The sequence below is a fragment of the Sphaeramia orbicularis genome, chromosome 4 (genome assembly GCF_902148855.1).
Source record: "Sphaeramia orbicularis chromosome 4, fSphaOr1.1, whole genome shotgun sequence".
Classification (NCBI taxonomy): Eukaryota; Metazoa; Chordata; class Actinopteri; order Kurtiformes; family Apogonidae; genus Sphaeramia; species Sphaeramia orbicularis.
This window is the reverse complement of record NC_043960.1, coordinates 43,722,841-43,744,060: the sequence shown is the minus strand read 5'-3', so window position 1 is coordinate 43,744,060 and position 21,220 is coordinate 43,722,841. Positions and strand designations below refer to the sequence as shown.

General features: G+C 38.2%; 1 protein-coding gene and 1 pseudogene across 5 annotated transcripts; both read right to left on the bottom strand.

Annotated features, from left to right (window-relative positions):
* Positions 1-1,461: 1,461 nt before the first annotated feature.
* On the bottom strand, positions 1,462-10,381 carry LOC115417411 (serine-rich 25 kDa antigen protein-like). Of its 5 annotated transcripts, none has more exons than XM_030131314.1 (11): positions 10,140-10,381; positions 6,557-6,604; positions 4,391-6,335; positions 3,904-3,966; positions 3,690-3,767; positions 3,274-3,339; positions 3,037-3,114; positions 2,637-2,693; positions 2,411-2,488; positions 2,231-2,293; positions 1,462-2,093 (listed from the first exon to the last, which is right to left on the bottom strand). In XM_030131314.1, the coding sequence occupies exons 2-11, from the start codon at positions 6,596-6,598 to the stop codon at positions 1,858-1,860; spliced, it is 2,706 nt and encodes a 901-aa protein (XP_029987174.1). In that variant the 5' UTR covers positions 6,599-6,604; positions 10,140-10,381; the 3' UTR covers positions 1,462-1,857. The 5 variants fall into 5 exon arrangements, with proteins under 5 accessions (XP_029987174.1, XP_029987178.1, XP_029987175.1 ...); XM_030131318.1 differs by having other exon boundaries at positions 6,188-6,335; XM_030131315.1 differs by lacking the exon at positions 2,637-2,693.
* LOC115417585 (transducin-like enhancer protein 4) overlaps positions 10,246-21,220 on the bottom strand; it is a 139,878-nt pseudogene continuing 128,903 nt past the window's right edge.

Here is a 21,220-nt window from a genome sequence, read left to right as displayed (position 1 = left end):
AAAAATGACTGAAATCAGTAACTTGAATCTATTTTTAAAGTCCACTCAATATTATACAGTTTATCAATGATTTACAGTTGGATTTGATTGACTGCAATATTTATTACATGTAAATTTAGCCTGTTTTTGAGTAAATAGTATATTTAAATACTGGCCTAAAGATAAAGTCAACATAGCCTCACTTTCTACAGTACAGGGTGTACTTCTACAAATATAAATGTCAGGATTGGCTAACCATGCATTCATATAACACACACTAATATAAAAGTCACACAAAGAGAGACCCATACTGTACACACAGTTTTCAACACTTTCATACTGTATGTGTGCACACTCACACGCCTGCACACACACTCAAAGCCACACTAGAATCTGTCCTGTTTACACAAGATCCCAATGTAATCAGTCACACAAAGGCAAACATGCATGTGTGCTTTTTACAGCACACACATATATTTACACACACACACACACACACATTCCTGTACAGCATAAGGAGTGAGGTCCGAGTAAATTAACCTGAGAAGTGAGGACCACCCTTTCTGCTATACTTAGAGACAAATGAATGCCCAATCACAACAGTAGGTGGCAGGCTCATGTCATTTTCCACCTCAGTTTGTAGAAACACACAAAAAAATTTTTGAATTTTTTTAAACCCATTCTACCCTCTGACTGAGGACCGTTGGGGGGGGGGGGGGGGGGGGCGGGGGTGTATTTTAAGTGTTTTCCACTAAAACTTGAGATATTTGAGTAGAATTACATCATTTGAAGTTCCTAGATGAGCAGAAGACAAAAAATATTAGTCAACATGACTGATGTACTTCAACTATACATTTTTTTCCTTTCAAGAAACCAAACTTCACAGTTATCCATCAATCAAACTCAAAATAAATCTGAAAGGAATTCATTTTTCAGTCAACTTTTATTTTAATTACTCTGGAAATGTATAAACTGCCTCGGTTTTCTGTGCCTGAGTACACAAAGTATATAAATTAAATTAGTATTTAAATTTAACCCATAAAGACCCAGTGCTACTTCTGTGGTGTTTCCAAGAGTTCTCTTGAATTAGTACAGACTGGTTAAATTATATCCATTTATTATCATATTATTCTCTGTATTTTGTGTTTTTTCAGTGTACATCAGGTATTTTCCTATATTTAACTCACTGATCATGTAAATGTTTTTAAAATCTCAGTTGAGGATTATTATATCAGAAACAAAGAAAAACGAAGGAATTAGTGACTTTCAGTAAATACATCATTAATATAAATCCAGTGTCCATCCACTGTCACAGATCAGACTGCAGGGGTTAATAATTGTTTTATTCTGTTTTGTTCAGTTTGTGGTTTATGCTGTTCATGTCATTTATTTTGTTATTTGTTAGGGTTTGTTTTATACATTTTGTATTCACTTTTGTTAATTTTATTGAACTTAAACCCAGCGTGTCTATCCACTGTCAATGATCCAATTCCAATTACTGACATGTATTGATAGGATTAGTGGATCAACAGGTATTAAACAGTTTAGATCAGTAGACGGTTTAGGTTGACGGTGGATGTTTGGGTCTTTATGGGTTAAAGTGCCTTTATAAACTGCAACAATTATGCATAAACAAGTACATAAATCAAACTGCAATTTTAAAGTGCCTCAAATAATTGCAGTAATAATATTACTCATTAAAGTGCATAAATTAAAGTGCTTCAGTCAGCTGCAATAATAAAATAAATAAAAGAAATGTACTTTTTTTTTTTTTACATTGAACTGCCAGAGTAAACCACAAAAATACAGTGCATGAACGTACACAAATGCTTTGTTTTGGTGTAAATATTTGAAAGAACAATATCTGAGTTAACAGCCTCAAAACTTCAGGAAACGTGAGGCATCTCTTCTTTTATGTGCGACAATGGTGTTATAAACAAAGTTTTTAACATCCTTCCATGACCGTTGGGCTAAAGCCCTCTCTTGTTCGATGCATGCTGTGCAGTCCTTCTTGCCAGGAACTTTCCTCTCCCCTACAAACCTGCCCAGGTGTTTATTCACAGCACTCTTCTCTTTCTCAGTCCAGGGCCGCTTCACAGAAGACTTAGATGGGGCTGTGAGTGACACAGAAGGTCTGTTAGATCATGGACATCACAGTGAAGCTTTATTGGCATCGCTGACCGATTACAGAAACAGAATATGATGGAGGCATTGAATTGTCATGTGTTTTTTTTCTTCATTTCTTACTCACGTGTTTGTTGTTTTTTTGGAGGTGTTTTTTTGCTCTGTGTCAGCGGTACTCCTTGGCTCACATCTACAACAGGAACAGACAGAATATAATACAATTGTTTATGATAATATCTACATGGCATAGCACAACAGCTGGTTGACCAGAGGAAAGAGTGTTTTATAATAAAAATGGTTAACTCACTGTCTGTGTCTGAACCTGCTGTCTCTGTGTCAGCGAGGGGGTCCGTTCCCTTTGTGGAGGACATTTCAGGGTCTCCATCTAAAAAATAACCCAGCATAAGCCTGCATACTGTGGATGAAGTGCAAAGCACAAGCTCCTAAAATCATCTGTCTGTATGTGTAATCTGACAGCTCTACGTTTAATTCACTGATCAAATATCATGTACAGCATCATCACTGTCTCATACCGTCATCTCTGCCTGTCTTCTTTCTGACAACATCAGAGATGGAGGTGGAAACTTCACCTGTGAACATCAGTCATTCTAAATTAGCCCTCAGTAGTGTATCGTTAACTGTTTATGAATAATCTGAGTGGCGCAAGATTAACATTAGGCAGACCAGAGGCATAAGGGTTTGTTTCATAAAGAACAAATCTAACTGATATTGAATTGAAATATTCATTTTGAATATGAAGACAGCAGCAAAGATTATTAAGAGAAGACAAAAACACACTAAACATAAAATAATCAAAATGAAAATGCCAGGAAACCTATATATTTAAAAAAAAAAAAAAGTGGGAAGAATAACATAACTTCTCACTTCTACATAAATCAATTAAACCAATAACAAGGATGTTTGTTAACTCACCATCTGTGTCTGAACCTGCTGTCTCTCTGTCAGTGAGGGGGTCCATTCCCTTTCTGGAGGACATTTCAGGGTCTCCATCTGAAAAATAACACAAGCTAAGCTGGTATACTGTAGCTGTACCATACATCTGTGTGTAATCCAACGGTTTATTTACTCAACTCTGGTAGATCAGTCAGGGAGACTATGACACAATGATTCAGCATTTAAATGATGCTTTTTCCTCATTGTTGTACTCACGTCGTTTCAGTCTTTTCTTTGTTTGTGGTTTATTCTTCTGTGTCAGCAGGATTTCTGCACCCTCATCTATAACAACAACAGATAAACATTAGGTCCTGTTCATAGATCTTCTCAGGTACACATTATCATTCAAGAGTTCATGGATACAACTGTTTATGATAATATCTATATGGCATAGCACAGGAGTGTCAAACTGATTTTAATTCAGGGGCCACATGCAGTGCCATATAATCTCAAGTGGGTCAAACTAGTAAAATAATAACTGTAAAAAAGTAAAATTACATCATGAAAACCATTACATTTACAAAGTTTAATTAAAAATGTAAATAACATGAACAACCTGAAATTAGAAAATAAGAGGACCAGAAAAGTTGACCAGAGGAAAGAGTATTTTATAATATAAATAATTAACTTACCATCTGTGTCTGAACCTGCTGTCTCTCTGTCAGAGAGGGGGTCCATTCCCTTTGTGGAGGACATTTCAGGGTCTCCATCTGAAAAATAACACAAGCTGAGCTGGTGTACTGTAGCTGTACCATATACAGTGAAAGCATCTATGCATAAACTGACGGTTGACTGTACCCTCATGTATAGGTTTGTATGTGCACCATCATCATCAGTGTGTCATACCTTCATCTACTTCTCTGCCTGTCTTCCTTCTGATGACATCAGAGGTGGAGGTGGAACTTTCACCTGTGAACATCAGTCATTCTAAATTAGCCCTCAGTAGGAAGGGACAAACAAAGAATGTCTTTATTAGCTTACAGTCCATTCATTTCACACCTAGGTCTGACAACCGTGAAATGAGACTTAGTGAATTCTGTGTATTTGGCTTCGTGTTCAAGAAAGATACAATTATTTGTTCATACATTCTTTCATTTTACTGTACATATTTCTGGTTCTAAATGGTACTTGCGTCACATCATGTGCATTTGTAGCGGTCATTGAAAGATGCTGTTCTACAGTATGTATGTATAATATTGATGATTTATGTAGCCATAGTAGCATAATGATGGTATTAAGAAGTGGATTCATTTAAGTTTGGTGGCGCTGAAGGCCTAGATGTGAAATGCATGGCTTGCCACTTCTCCAAAATACATACACAGTGTATACATACCACAGACAAATGGCTCAATTGTTTTGAGGTTCTTCCCTGCCAAAGACCTCGTGCCTTCCTCCATTGCAAACAGAAGTTTGCTTATTTTTGCGATTTGAAAGGTTTTGTCCGTCTGTCGATAAAAGTCCCGATGAACTCTGATGTCGTGACCCATAAACCTTGCCACTTGTTCCAGCTCTTGTTCACTAAGATCCAGGAGTTGACAGAGTGTGGCCACCTGTTTTCGTAGTTTAGTTGATCTCAGGAGTTCAGGGTTTTCTGCTTTACTTTCCACTGCGTATTTTCGCAGACAGTCGCATCCACGAATACTTGTCATTACACCCGGTCTTGCGAACAGATAAGGATTCTCTTCAAGGACGCCTGCTTTCTCTCTCCATGTAACTAACAAATCAACTGAATTCTTCATTCTTTCAGTCAAGAAAATAGGAACCTTCCTACTTCTTTTCCCTCTGACTTCTATGCGGGTTAGTAACTTACTCAGCTCTTTCTCCAGAGGTGACAGAGTTTCATAAATGTCCTGATTTATGGGGTTTGTACACGCCTTCTTGTAAGCCTCAACAGTCAAGCGTGATGCTTCCCCTTCACGTCGTTTGTTAAAGACAATGACCTGTGCCAGTACCGTCTCATTTAATGTCCTGTAGGCCATTAAGCTCTGCTGTTGCGTTAGTTCATCCCGTGCTTTGTCTTCCACCATTCTGAGGTGGTTTCTCAGAGTCATCACATCTCTGGTGAGGGGGATGTCATCCTGTTTATTCCATCTCTTCTCTTGAATACTCTGGTGTGCACTCACAGACACATCACATTTCCAGTTTTTATCCAGAAGTTCCAAGAACTTTTTACCTCTCTTCTCTTCAAGGTCGTCATCATTCATAAGTGCCTGTCCTATGAGGACTTGCACTGCTCCTTTAAGACAGAATCCTATTTTTACTGCTGTAGAAGGTTTTCCATATTCATTTTTGCCTGGACTAAACTCTGTCAGCTTCTTCGCAACATTTACAACAAATTTAAATTTTGATGGGACACACACATCCTGAAGAACCTTCACAGTCTTGTCCATCTGTTTGGCTACCAACATAAATCTACCAAGCTCCCTAAGTCTTTGTGCTATGTACTGGTGCCTTGATTTCACTCGTCCATGTTTTGCATAAAGTGCATCACCATATCTACAAATCAACACATCACTCCTTATGTGAAAAGACACATCATCTTGCCGCATCTTATTAATGATATCCTCACATCCACCTGACAGAGCTGCATTTGGAAGCAGAGTGGCAGCGAGACTTTGGACTCTACTTCTTGTTTTTTTTGTGCCACCCTCTAGATGTTTCTTACTCCGACATACAGACTGGTGTCTCCACAGATCCCACTTCACAAACATTCCATAACAGTGTGGGCATGGTAAATAATCTTTAGCACTAGCTTTCTTTGAGGGTTGTTTCCAAGTTATTAGTTCTCCACTCCCTTTTTCTAAGACATGTGTGTTGTGCTTGTAGTCTCCTTTATTGCGGAGTTTTTCCAAAAGAACCTTTCGTTGCTTGGAGCCTATCTCAAAGCTGAAAGCATAGGCGACATCCTTTTTGTCCATGTGTTTCCTCTGCAGGTGCCGTGCCATCTTTAGAATTGCTTTGTTGCAGTAAAAACAATAATGTTTTTTGTCCCATGTTCGTTTCTTGGCTCCCCTTTTTGTGCACGTTTTTATTGAAACAGTTGATGTCACTTCTGTCTCCTTTGTATTTTGTTTACTTCTTCGTTTCTGATACTTTTGGGGGTTCTTGCCTTTATTAATGGTGTACTTGCCATTTTTCTGACTTGAAAGTTTTTCAGGGCTTTCCCATTCCTCCTCACTGGATGATGCTGGCGTATTGGGATGATACTCTTCCTCTGAGCCTACATCACTGCTGGATTCGCTGTCGGATGAATCAGTTTTCTCCAAGACTTCACCCAGCTGTAAGGAGAGAGCATCGTTAGAAGACAGTGGATGCTACCGTCTATATGAGCAGTGAAGACATCTGTTATACTGTAGTTCAAGGACCTGTTAGATATGCAACTCTGCTGCATCTTGGTGGATATTAATTCTCATAATAACATAACTGACAACAGGTCTTTGTATGGTTGAAAGTTTAAGTGATGAAAAAGGCATAATGACAGATTTGGAAAAATACATACCCCTGGTGAAGTGTCAGCCATTTGTGTTGGTCTGTCAGTCATTTGTCTCTGGACATAAAACAAAAGGAGACAGCAACATAATGTGTATCATCTTTCATATGGGGAACTGAGACTAACATCCTAAAATAAACAAACATATGAGTCAATCATTTCAGTTCAATAAATTCAATGAAGGACAAACCCTCCCAAATAATAAACATCACATTTAAAATATGCAACCAAATATTTGCCTTAATTCCATGCTAACTGTATTTACTCTGTAACCAGCTTCCAGATTTCAGAAGTGTGTCTGAATAATCAAGTAAGTTCTTGAGATGAAAGCATGAATTTTTATTCATTAATGATTGCACAAACTGTTTATGATGTGGAATAAAGATTTTCATCACTTTATTGAGGTGAGACTTTAAGCTTCAATGACAATTCAATCTGAAAATAAAAACACTAAGCCTTATCACCTCAGAATTAGTTTTTCCTGAAGTACTCAACAGCATTTATATTATTTAACTTATTTATTTCATTTATTTAACCTGGAAGTCCCATTGAGATTAGAAATCTCTTTTGCAAGGGAGACCTGGCCAAGGTAGCAGCCAACAAAGTCCAAATGATACAAAACACGTATATGATACACAATAAACTATAAAACAATAAAACACAGTCCAGTCAATCAACTATAATGGCATCAAGAGAAACAATGACATTCCTCCCTCACTGAATTCCCCATGATACTTTTAAAATCATCAACAGAAATGAGTGGATGTAGTTTTACAGTTTTTTTAATATTATTCCACAACCATGGAGCATCGTAGGAAAATGTTGTGTTTCCAAAGTCTGTCAGAGGTCATGAACAGTCAAATGGAACCACTTGGAGGAACGTAGATGGACATGACTATGGTTAACAGACAGAAGATTACTGAGGTACTTAGAGAGTTTACCCATCAATGCTTTATAGATGAATAGGAACCAATGTTTTTGTCTATGAGCAGTTAATGATGTCCAGCCCTCTGGACCATAGAGAGTGCAGTGGTGAGTGAGAGATTTTGCATTTGAAAGGAAACGTAAAGAAGCGTGATATACTGAGTCAAGGCTCTTCAAAGTTGAGGTAGCTGCATGTCTGTACAGTATATCACCGTAAACAGTCACAGACAGAAAGGTGGCTTCCACAAGTCTTTTCTTTGCAGTGATGTGAAACAGGATTTATTTCTAAAATAAGTTGAAGCTACTGGTACTGTACAAGAGTTGGAGAGCATTTCATTTTATCTAAAACAATGTGCAATGCCCATTAATTAACCCTTTAAGGACAACCATTATAACAGGCTGCTTGTATTTGGTTTTTTTTTTTTGCAAAATAGTGCCAGAAAATATGTTTTTTGCAACTTCTTTAGTCAAGTCAAGTCTGGTACAGGTTCATACCATCTTCCAATTATTAATGTGAAAAAGATAATTCTTATAACAGACAGAAGCAGTTGTTTGTTTACCTGCTTTACTAGTTTCAGCTACTTCCTGTAGCCTTCGTCAGATGCGTCACATGATGCTACAATGACATGTCTTATATGCTTAGAAGAATTCTTCATGTCATTGTAACATTATGTGATGCTTCTGACGAAGGCTACAGGAAGTAGCAGAAAACTAGTAAAGCAGGTAAACAAACAACTGCTCCTGTCTGTTATATGAATTATCTTTTTCACAATAACAATCAGTATATGTCCATTACTACTACTACTACTACTACTACTACTTCTTCTTATTCTTATTATTACTATTATATGTAACAAACGCATAAAACCATGCTACAGCAAATAATATTTATTATTTATTATAAATTAATATTTATTATGAAAAACTACATGTTCATAATGAAATTATAATAAGAAATAACCTTTCCTCTGTTCGATGTGTTGGTCCATTGTAGTTTGTCTAGATCATTGTGTGTCCATGTTGTTGTCGTTCTTTTTGGTTCTTTCTAGTTCATGTTGATCCTGTGTGATAGTCTGTGTTCACTTTGTGTCTAGTTGTAGACAGAGCCCCTCATTTCACTGACAAACACATCCATCGTCTGATTCACATACACACACTGCATCTGTGTACGCCCTGGATACGTCTGGAGATATATATATATATATATATATATATATATATATATATATATATATATATATATATATAATTTTATTTTATTTTATTTTTTTCACATACACAAATATACACACATTTATAGAAGATTTACACATACAACTATAAATCAACTATACAAACAATTTAATTTTAATTTTGATAAAAGCATTTAGTCTTACTTAAAGTTTGAAGTGCTTTATTAACACGGAACTGTTATTGATAAACTGTGTAGTCACTGCAGTGTGCAATAATAAACATAACTATTGAGCAAAACAGACCAATGAACAATCATTATGTGATCCATGAGGACATTTTTACTTTAAGAGGAAATAAAAAATAAAAAATACTTGCAAACTTGTACATCTGTCCTTATTCATGAGCCCCAAATTCTAAATGAAATTCAACATTATGAATTTTCTATTGTTTTATGATCACAGGTTCTGTCTGAAAAGAAGTGGCAACATTTTAATCAGTGAAAGCACACTGACAAAAAAAAATTAATTTAATGATCAACCAGTGTGCTATACTGTATTCTGCAAAAACATAAACAACTGAATGTAGAATACTGTACAAAGAAATTTTCCAAATCTAAATCTTATCTTAATAAAATGAATGTTTTAACTTATTTGTGTATTCATTTGTTTATTTAGTTAGTTAGTTAGTACTGTTAAAATATCAGAATTCTGAGTGAATTTTTCTTTAGATAGGCAAAGGACATTTATTGATTACATATAGGCTATTAAATAAATGTTTATTAAAAACTTAAAAGCATTTAAAAACTTATAAACAACTTAGGCATTTATTGAGTCACTAAAATCCTGTAGAGTCTATGGAAACATCAGCATGATTATAAGCATCCTCTGGTAAATTCACATCCATATACTGTAGGAAATCTAGCTGATCACATCATGATGTCCCTGACCATATGGACTTCAGGAGATGATTGGGGTATGGAAAACACCATGAGCACCAGAAAAAAAACACATGCCCACACCTTTTACAGTTTGCCTTGAACCCACTGCCACTAACGCTGTCAACCCAGAGGTTCAACTCTTCCCACTCACGTCTGTACATTTGCAAATGTTTTTGCTTCTTTGGACGTGGTGGAGTTTCAGGTGTAGACAGAGTTCGAATTTTATTTCTCTAAGAATGTCTCTATCTCCAAAGAAGTGTCCTAAATATAATTATATGACAACATGCGCTCTCCCGGAGCGACAGCCACAGACGTGTGCCCTAGACCTTAACCTTAAACTTATTTTAAAAATCACATAAGTTTTCACATGGTAATTAACACCCATCACTCTGAAAACAAAGAGGTTTATCTTTACATTATTATCATTAACATTAAAAACACTTCAGAAGTTAAAGCTAGCAGCTAGCATTAAAAAGTTAAAGCTAGCAGCTAGCATTCAAAAGTTAACGCTAGCAGCTGTCATTACACAAAAGTATGTCAGACTCGTTCAGCTCTTACCTGTAATGAAAGTGAGGAGTAAAAGCGTTCTTCACAGCGGTTATGGTGATTTCTGAGTCTCTGAATCCTCTTCTGAAACCTTTCCAGTTTGATATTGGTTGCTGGACTATTCCTCTGAGATGGAACTGAATTGAGTTCTGCCGTCCTCTGCCTGTCCAGCGCATGCGCCCTCCTCCGCCCCCTGCGAAGTCAGTGCAGGTAGAGGAGCAGGGTGGGGGAGGGGCAGCAGAGTGGGGGATGGGCAGCAGAGTGGGGGAGGGGCAGCAGCTAAGCCTGAGCAGGAGTCACAGTAATTCCCAACTGTGCTGTGAGACTGTAAGGCCTGTTTAAGTGAATGAAAGGACAGAAATACAGCAAATAAAGACACTAGGAAGATAAGTGACTGAGTTTAACATGAAAAAGGCAAATAAACACTTTTAAAAAATTATACTTTTGTGGAATTTTAATCTTACATTTTAAATGGTTAATTAATTGTCAATTAATTAATATGAATATATATATATATATATATATATATATATATATAGTATGCTACAACTACCACAATGATTCTAGCAGCTAGTATTAAAAAGTTAATCCTAGTATTAAAAAGTTAAAACTAGTAGCTATATTACTTTACACAATGAAGTAAAAGTATGTCAGACTTGTTCAGCTCTTACCTGTAATGACAGTGAAGAGTAAAAGTGTTCCTCACAGCAGTTCTTTGCACTTTCCTGTTGACTGCTGGACATATCAGTTAAATGAAAGCTGTGTGTTGTGTGTCTGAGCTGCCTCTGTCTGCAAAATGAAACATTGTTTCATGTACTGCAGGTTCAGGGTGGGGGATGGGCACCAGCTAAGACTGACAGAAGGAGACACAGTCATGTACAGTGGGGCTTCAACAGGCTGTTTAAGTGAGTGTGAGGACAGAAATACAGCACATAAAGACTCTAGGAAAAGAAGTGGTGGAGTTTAACATGGAAAAGGCAAATAAACACTTTAAAAAATTAAAGATTTGTGGAATTTTAGTGTTATATTATAAATGGTTAATTAATTGTCAAATGAATTAATATGAACATATACAGTATAGTATGCTACAGCTACCACAATAAATAAATAAACAATAAATAAACAAATAAACAACAATAAACAAATGTTCCACCCAAACTGAAAACACACTGACCAGAGCTGCGAAATCCACATATTCATTTTAAATGGGTTTCCGGGTCCTTTTTTCCAACCAAAACCACATAGTTTGACCCAGCCTCACCAGATTTGACTATGTTGATCTCAGGTAGGCCTTCTAATACTGGACTGAAGATGACATTTCTGGATCTTAAATTACTGTATTTTTATAGAAAATTTCTGAATAAAGGTACTTTTTTTCATAGTATTTTTCTGGTTTTTTAATATGTCTCACATATTCCTCTCCTGAACACACACAAACTGGTCCCATCTCCATATCTCCTTGCTAAGGCTAAGTACAGAAGGACACATGCTGGAGACTCCAAACTTGTGCTGCTCTTCCTAGAGCAGACCTGGATGTGCTGTGTCAAGTTTCACAGAGTTTGAATCAGGTTAAAGGCTTTTTTCAGACTTAATTGGTTAAGCCATATAAATGCTTTAACGGCTCATAACTCCTGACAGGAAGCACATACGGTTACTGTTTTAAGACGGCTGCGTTGGGCCTGAGGAGACCTTTCCGTAGATGTATGGTTTGTGTGTGTGCGACCTATAACAGAGTTCATTAGTCCGGGTGCACCTGCTGTGACACAGCCTCTGAAGGGCTAAGCCCTTTCATAGATGAGTTGGACTGAAAATGTGAGTTCAGGTCGGACCCAAAAAACGGGCCCAAAGGTCCTATTCTAACATATGTGGTAGTCCTCCTCCTGAGCTTTCCAGAACCCTTTTTCCCACGTAAATCGGCCCATCCGATCCAGAGTTATGACCTGTTTTAGTTTGGAAAGGTCATAGGTCAAACTCTCAAATTCGTCTATTTTGAGGCCTGTGCTCACAAAATGGAGGATATCTCTGTGACCCTTTGACCTACGTCCACCATTTTTTTACCCAGCCATTAGACAATTTCACTGCACGTCTGTGACAATTTTCAAGCATTTTCGTTAAGGGGAAGCCCCTTTATTTTTTAATTAGACTGGTCTGAAGCCTGAACAGGCCTGGTTTTACCACGTTTTAATTCATATCTCGGTGGTTCTTTGACTAAAGTCTGTGATTTTTTCACCGTGTCTTCTTACAATTTCTACCCACACCTGAGTAAAGTTTCAAGTGTCTGCGTTGAAGGGAACCCTGTTTAATCTGCTATTAGACTGGTCAGAACTAAGCCCTGAAATGTGCCTTTCTCTTCTAACTCTGTGATGCTTGGACTTCAGTTTCTTTCCTTTGCAGTGTGTCATCACAGCAGTTCTTTGCACTTTCCTGTTGACTGCTGGACATATCAGTTAAATGAAAGCTGTGTGTTGTGTGTCTGAGCTGCCTCTGTCTGCAAAATGAAACATTGTTTCATGTACTGCAGGTTCAGGGTGGGGGATGGGCACCAGCTAAGACTGACAGAAGGAGACAGTCATGTACAGTGGGGCTTCAACAGGCTGTTTAAGTGAGTGTGAGGACAGAAATACAGCACATAAAGACTCTAGGAAAAGAAGTGGTGGAGTTTAACATGGAAAAGGCAAATAAACACTTTAAAAGATTTGTGGAATTTTAGTGTTGTATTATAAATGGTTAATTAACTGTCAAATGAATTAATATGAACATATACAGTATAGTATGCTACAACTACCACAATAAATAAATAAATAAACAACAATAAACAAATGTTCCACCCAAACTGAAAACACACTGACCAGAGCTGCGAAATCCACATATTCATTTTAAATGGGTTTCCGGGTCCTTTTTTCCAACCAAAACCACATAGTTTGACCCAGCCTCACCAGATTTGACTATGTTGATCTCAGGTAGGCCTTCTAATACTGGACTGAAGATGACATTTCTGGATCTTAAATTACTGTATTTTTATAGAAAATTTCTGAATAAAGGTACTTTTTTTCATAGTATTTTTCTGGTTTTTTAATATGTCTCACATATTCCTCTCCTGAACACACACAAACTGGTCCCATCTCCATATCTCCTTGCTAAGGCTAAGTACAGAAGGACACATGCTGGAGACTCCAAACTTGTGCTGCTCTTCCTAGAGCAGGCCTGGATGTGCTGTGTCAAGTTTCACAGAGTTTGAATCAGGTTAAAGGCTTTTTTCAGACTTAATTGGTTAAGCCATATAAATGCTTTAACGGCTCATAACTCCTGACAGGAAGCACATACGGTTACTGTTTTAAGACGGCTGCGTTGGGCCTGAGGAGACCTTTCCGTAGATGTATGGTTTGTGTGTGTGCGACCTATAACAGAGTTCATTAGTCCGGGTGCACCTGCTGTGACACAGCCTCTGAAGGGCTAAGCCCTTTCATAGATGAGTTGGACTGAAAATGTGAGTTCAGGTCGGACCCAAAAAACGGGCCCAAAGGTCCTATTCTAACATATGTTGTAGTCCTCCTTCTGAGCTTTCCAGAACCCTTTTTCCCACGTAAATCGGCCCATCCGATCCAGAGTTATGACCTGTTTTAGTTTGGAAAGGTCATAGGTCAAACTCTCAAATTCGTCTATTTTGAGGCCTGTGCTCACAAAATGGAGGATATCTCTGTGACCCTTTGACCTACGTCCACCATTTTTTTACCCATCCATTAGACAAATTCACTGCACGTCTGTGACAATTTTCAAGCATTTTCGTTAAGGGGAAGCCCCTTTATTTTTTAATTAGACTGGTCTGAAGCCTGAACAGGCCTGGTTTTACTACGTTTTAATTCATATCTCGGTGGTTCTTTGACTAAAGTCTGTGATTTTTTCACCGTGTCTTCTTACAATTTCTACCCACACCTGAGTAAAGTTTCAAGTGTCTGCGTTGAAGGGAACCCTGTTTAATCTGCTATTAGACTGGTCAGAACTAAGCCCTGAAATGTGCCTTTTTCTTCTAACTCTGTGATGCTTGGACTTCAGTTTCTTTCCTTTGCAGTGTGTCATCACAGCAGTTCTTTGCACTTTCCTGTTGACTGCTGGACATATCAGTTAAATGAAAGCTGTGTGTTGTGTCTGAGCTGCCTCTGTCTGCAAAATGAAACATTGTTTCATGTACTGCAGGTTCAGGGTGGGGGATGGGCACCAGCTAAGACTGACAGAAGGAGACAGTCATGTACAGTGGGGCTTCAACAGGCTGTTTAAGTGAGTGTGAGGACAGAAATACAGCACATAAAGACTCTAGGAAAAGAAGTGGTGGAGTTTAACATGGAAAAGGCAAATAAACACTTTAAAAAATGAAAGATTTGTGGAATTTTAGTGTTGTATTATAAATGGTTAATTAACTGTCAAATGAATTAATATGAACATATACAGTATAGTATGCTACAACTACCACAATAAATAAATAAATAAACAACAATAAACAAATGTTCCACCCAAACTGAAAACACACTGACCAGAGCTGTGAAATCCACATATTCATTTTAAATGGGTTTCCGGGTCCTTTTTTCCAACCAAAACCACATAGTTTGACCCAGCCTCACCAGATTTGACTATGTTGATCTCAGGTAGGCCTTCTAATACTGGACTGAAGATGACATTTCTGGATCTTAAATTACTGTATTTTTATAGAAAATTTCTGAATAAATGTACTTTTTTTCATAGTATTTTTCTGGTTTTTGGATATGTCTCACATATTCCACTCCTGAACACACACAAACTGGTCCCATCTCCATATCTCCTTGCTAAGGCTAAGTAGAGAAGGACACATGCTGGAGACTCCAAACTTGTGCTGCTCTTCCTAGAGCAGGCCTGGATGTGCTGTGTCAAGTTTCACAGAGTTTGAATCAGGTTAAGGCTTTTTTCAGACTTAATTGGTTAAGCCATATAAATGCTTTAACGGCTCATAACTCCTGACAGGAAGCACATACAGTTACTGTTTTAAGACGGCTGCGTTGGGCCTGAGGAGACCTTTCCGTAGATGTATGGTTTGTGTGTGTGCGACCTATAACAGAGTTCATTAGTCCGGGTGCACCTGCTGTGACACAGCCTCTGAAGGGCTAAGCCCTTTCATAGATGAGTTGGACTGAAAATGTGAGTTCAGGTCGGACCCAAAAAACGGGCCCAAAGGTCCTATTCTGACATATGTGGTAGTCCTCCTTCTGAGCTTTCCAGAACCCTTTTTCCCACGTAAATCGGCCCATCCGATCCAGAGTTATGACCTGTTTTAGTTTGGAAAGGTCATAGGTCAAACTCTCAAATTCGTCTATTTTGAGGCCTGTGCTCACAAAATGGAGGATATCTCTGTGACCCTTTGACCTACGTCCACCATTTTTTTACCCATCCATTAGACAAATTCACTGCACGTCTGTGACAATTTTCAAGCATTTTCGTTAAGGGGAAGCCCCTTTATTTTTTAATTAGACTGGTCTGAGGCCTGAACAGGCCCGGTTTTACCACGTTTTAATTCATATCTCGGTGGTTCTTTGACTAAAGTCTGTGATTTTTTCACCGTGTCTTCTTACAATTTCTACCCACACCTGAGTAAAGTTTCAAGTGTCTGCGTTGAAGGGAACCCTGTTTAATCTGCTATTAGACTGGTCAGAACTAAGCCCTGAAATGTGCCTTTTTCTTCTAACTCTGTGATGCTTGGACTTCAGTTTCTTTCCTTTGCAGTGTGTCATCACAGCAGTTCTTTGCACTTTCCTGTTGACTGCTGGACATATCAGTTAAATGAAAGCTGTGTGTTGTGTCTGAGCTGCCTCTGTCTGCAAAATGAAACATTGTTTCATGTACTGCAGGTTCAGGGTGGGGGATGGGCACCAGCTAAGACTGACAGAAGGAGACAGTCATGTACAGTGGGGCTTCAACAGGCTGTTTAAGTGAGTGTGAGGACAGAAATACAGCACATAAAGACTCTAGGAAAAGAAGTGGTGGAGTTTAACATGGAAAAGGCAAATAAACACTTTAAAAAATGAAAGATTTGTGGAATTTTAGTGTTATATTATAAATGGTTAATTAACTGTCAAATGAATTAATATGAACATATACAGTATAGTATGCTACAACTACCACAATAAATAAATAAATAAATAAACAACAGTAAACGAATGCTCCACCCAAACTGAAAACACACTGACCAGAGCTGTGAAATCCACATATTCATTTTAAATGGGTTTCCGGGTCCTTTTTTCCAACCAAAACCACATAGTTTGACCCAGCCTCACCAGATTTGACTATGTTGATCTCAGGTAGGCCTTCTAATACTGGACTGAAGATGACATTTCTGGATCTTAAATTACTGTATTTTTATAGAAAATTTCTGAATAAATGTACTTTTTTTCATAGTATTTTTCTGGTTTTTGGATATGTCTCACATATTCCACTCCTGAACACACACAAACTGGTCCCATCTCCATATCTCCTTGCTAAGGCTAAGTAGAGAAGGACACATGCTGGAGACTCCAAACTTGTGCTGCTCTTCCTAGAGCAGGCCTGGATGTGCTGTGTCAAGTTTCACAGAGTTTGAATCAGGTTAAAGGCTTTTTTCAGACTTAATTGGTTAAGCCATATAAATGCTTTAACGGCTCATAACTCCTGACAGGAAGCACATACGGTTACTGTTTTAAGACGGCTGCGTTGGGCCTGAGGAGACCTTTCCGTAGATGTATGGTTTGTGTGTGTGCGACCTATAACAGAGTTCATTAGTCCGGGTGCACCTGCTGTGACACAGCCTCTGAAGGGCTAAGCCCTTTCATAGATGAGTTGGACTGAAAATGTGAGTTCAGGTCGGACCCAAAAAACGGGCCCAAAGGTCCTATTCTAACATATGTTGTAGTCCTCCTCCTGAGCTTTCCAGAACCCTTTTCCCCACGTAAATCGGCCCATCCGATCCAGAGTTATGACCTGTTTTAGTTTGGAAAGGTCATAGGTCAAACTCTCAAATTCGTCTATTTTGAGGCCTGTGCTCACAAAATGGAGGATATCTCTGTGACCCTTTGACCTACGTCCACCATTTTTTTTACCCATCCATTAGACAAATTCACTGCACGTCTGTGACAATTTTCAAGCATTTTCGTTAAGGGGAAGCCCTTTATTTTTTAATTAGACTGGTCTGAAGCCTGAACAGGCCCGGTTTACCACGTTTTAATTCATATCTCGGTGGTTCTTTGACTAAAGTCTGTGATTTTTTCACCGTGTCTTCTTACAATTTCTACCCACACCTGAGTAAAGTTTCAAGTGTCTGCGTTGAAGGGAACCCTGTTTAATCTGCTATTAGACTGGTCAGAACTAAGCCCTGAAATGTGCCTTTTCTTCTAACTCTGTGATGCTTGGACTTCAGTTTCTTTCCTTTGCAGTGTGTCATCACAGCAGTTCTTTGCACTTTCCTGTTGACTGCTGGACATATCAGTTAAATGAAAGCTGTGTGTTGTGTGTCTGAGCTGCCTCTGTCTGCAAAATGAAACATTGTTTCATGTACTGCAGGTTCAGGGTGGGGGATGGGCACCAGCTAAGACTGACAGAAGGAGACAGTCATGTACAGTGGGGGCTTCAACAGGCTGTTTAAGTGAGTGTGAGGACAGAAATACAGCACATAAAGACTCTAGGAAAAGAGTGGTGGAGTTTAACATGGAAAAGGCAAATAAACACTTTAAAAGATTTGTGGAATTTTAGTGTTGTATTATAAATGGTTAATTAACTGTCAAATGAATTAATATGAACATATACAGTATAGTATGCTACAACTACCACAATAAATAAATAAATAAACAACAATAAACAAATGTTCCACCAAACTGAAAACACACTGACCAGAGCTGCGAAATCCACATATTCATTTAAATGGGTTTCCGGGTCCTTTTTTCCAACCAAAACCACATAGTTTGACCCAGCCTCACCAGATTTGCTATGTTGATCTCAGGTAGGCCTTCTAATACTGGACTGAAGATTACATTTCTGGATCTTAAATTACTGTATTTTTATAGAAAATTTCTGAATAAATGTACTTTTTTTCATAGTATTTTTCTGGTTGTGGATATGTCTCACATATTCCACTCCTGAACACACACAAAACTGGTCCCCTCTCCATATCTCCTTGCTAAGGCTAAGTAGAGAAGGACACATGCTGGAGACTCCAAACTTGTGGCTGCTCTTCCTAAGCAGGCCTGGATGTGCTGTGTCAAGTTTCACAGAGTTTGAATCAGATTAAAGGCTTTTTTCAGACTTAATTGGTTAAGCCATATAAATGCTTTAACGGCTCATAACTCCTGACGGAAGCACATACAGTACTGTTTTAAGACGGCTGCGTTGGGCTGATGAGACCTTTCCGTAGATGTATGGTTTGTGTGTGTGCGACCTATAACAGAGTTCATTAGTCCGGGTGCACCTGCTGTGACACAAGCCTCTGAAGGGCTAAGCCCTTTCCATAGATGAGTTGGACTGAAAATGTGAGTTCAGGTCGGACCCCAAAACGGGCCCAAAGGTCCTATTCTGACATATGGTGGTAGTCCTCCTTCTGAGCTTTCCAGAACCCGTTTCCCACGTAAATCGGCCCATCCGATCCAGAGTTATGACCTGTTTTAGTTTGGAAAGGTCATAGGTCAAACTCTCAAATTCGTCTATTTGAGGCCTGTGCTCACAAAATGGAGGATATCTCTGTGACCCTTTGACCTACGTCCACCATTTTTTTACCCATCCATTAGACAAATTCACTGCACGTCTGTGACAATTTTCAAGCATTTTCCGTTAAGGGGAAGCCCCTTTATTTTTTAATTAGACTGGTCTGAAGCCTGAACAGGCCCCGGTTTACCACGTTTTAATTCATATCTCGTGGTTCTTGACTAAAGTCTGTGATTTTTTCAACCGTGTCTTCTTACAATTTCTACCCACACCTGAGTAAAGTTTCAAGTGTCTGCGTTGAAGGGAACCCTGTTTAATCTGCTATTAGACTGGGTCAGAACTAGGCCCTGAAATGTGCCTTTTCTTCTAACTCTGTGATGCTTGGACTTCAGTTTCTTCCTTTGCAGTGTGTCATCACAGCGTCCACACACAGCTCTGGGACCAATATGAAGAGTGTTGGTTAAAGGGAAATGTGAAACACACGTCAAAATGAGACCAAAACTGAAGCACAGACCAAAGCCTGAAGCACAAAAATAATGAATGTGTGTGACAGTTTGAGCCAGCTTCACCAAATTCTCACTGTGGTATCAGACCATTAAAGCTGACATGTGTGGTGAATTTACAGTGTTTGGGTTCAGAGGTGGGCACACAGCACACAAAAACACACTGAAAAAGGCTCAGAAACCCCATGTTTCCCTTCCAAAAGGCTTTGCTTTAATATCTCAGAGGTTTCTAAAGATAACACCTTAATTTTCAAATATTTTATGTCCACCTCCTTATGTTACTTTGTTTTAAGTTTGTGGCTCACACGTTTTGTTCAGTAGAAGTAAAAACACACATGCTCCTCTTAATCTCCAGCCACTTCCTGTTTTATTTTCTTACTTCCTGTTCCATGTGCGTCCTACCCTTAATTCCTCCAACTTTACTACGCACTAACACTTGCGGTACAAGCCGCATATGGACTCTTTTATGGCCGGTACCGGCCGGACCGGACCGGTAAGACTTAGGCGTAGGATTGAATGAGGAAAACCAGCGTTCCCCTCCTGGGTAATGGCATGTGGATGATATTCATGTTGATTAATATTAATGAGCCATGTGGGTCTTAGCTAACCTGAACCTACAGTATTCCTAACTAAATGTGCTAGCTCGGGTTTAGCCACACTTTAGCTGGTATATGCCTTCTGTTTCCATGGAAACTAGTAGAACACATGTTTTTTTTTGCCTATTTATGGAAGAAAATGTAATTTCTGACATTGGTTCAGTATATTTTTTTCAACAGTGAGACTCTTTAGGTGATATTAATTTAATCTGTGGCCTCTGATAATTGAAGAGGTAAATATTATTGTATTTGCACATTGTTACAGGTGCAGAGGGAGATAATTAACCATATGTCACTTTGATACCTCTGAGTCACTGTATAAAAACACATAATGTTAATTTGCACTTTGTGCAATTCAAGCCATTTAATTTCTTTCAATTAAAAGTGCAATTTTAATATTTTGATCCTCAGATGTGTTGTTGGTTACCAGGATAACTAGATTTATGAGTCCTTGAATATATGTACAATGGGCTGTTTGAATGATCAGAATCAGAATGCCCTTTATTGTCATTATACTGATGTACAAGATTGGAGAGCTTCTTCTTTCCAGTGCAAATATGCATAGAAAATGCACATATAAAAGAGAAAAAATAAAGAACGATATATATATATATATATATATATATATATATATATATATATATATATATATATATATATATGAAATGTAAATCTAAAATATAATCTAAAATATGACAGTATATGACTGTATTCACAGTTTGCTAACTGAAAGTAAACACTCAGAATACTGGAGATAGTAATATTTCGTTGTTCAACTAAACCTATTTGAAAATATAATTTGAGCTAATTAATACAACAGTGTTGTAAATTGGTCATTGTTAAGGAGGACTAAGAAACCACCTGTGGTTTATATTGTGTTTAAATATAACATGTTCTTACCTGTCTATAGGACAGCTTTATGCTGCTATGGTTCCAGTCTCCCAGTTGGAGTCACGTTCAGCTGAGCAGTCGACATGAGGAACATGATGTGATGAGTTCATGTCATTGATTTAGATCCACATGTGACACCCAGATCCTCAGAGATCCACAGATTCCCTGATTGAGGTTGGTGATGAGCCCCATTAAATGCTGAACAGATGGACCTTCTCCATGGATTGTATGGTAGGACAAAAACAAACGGGCCTCGGGGCATAAGGACTTGACTTGAAAGGATTTTTTATTTTTTTTTTTGCAAAATGTATAATTTTCCATATTCTGTTTGTCATACAGACCATTTGGAAATGTCCGATTTTTCATACTCTGGGCTGATTCAAGTGTTCATACATATGTAACCTTTATTCTT

Coding starts and splice junctions, on each gene's coding strand:
- LOC115417411 (XM_030131314.1), bottom strand. CDS start 6,598: ATGACTGACAGACCAACACAAATGGCTGACACTTCACCAGGG. Junction 6,336..6,556: donor TGGCTGACACTTCACCAGGG/GTATGTATTTTT, acceptor CTCTCCTTACAG/CTGGGTGAAGTCTTGGAGAA. Junction 3,967..4,390: donor AATTGAGCCATTTGTCTGTG/GTATGTATACAC, acceptor TGATGTTCACAG/GTGAAAGTTCCACCTCCACC.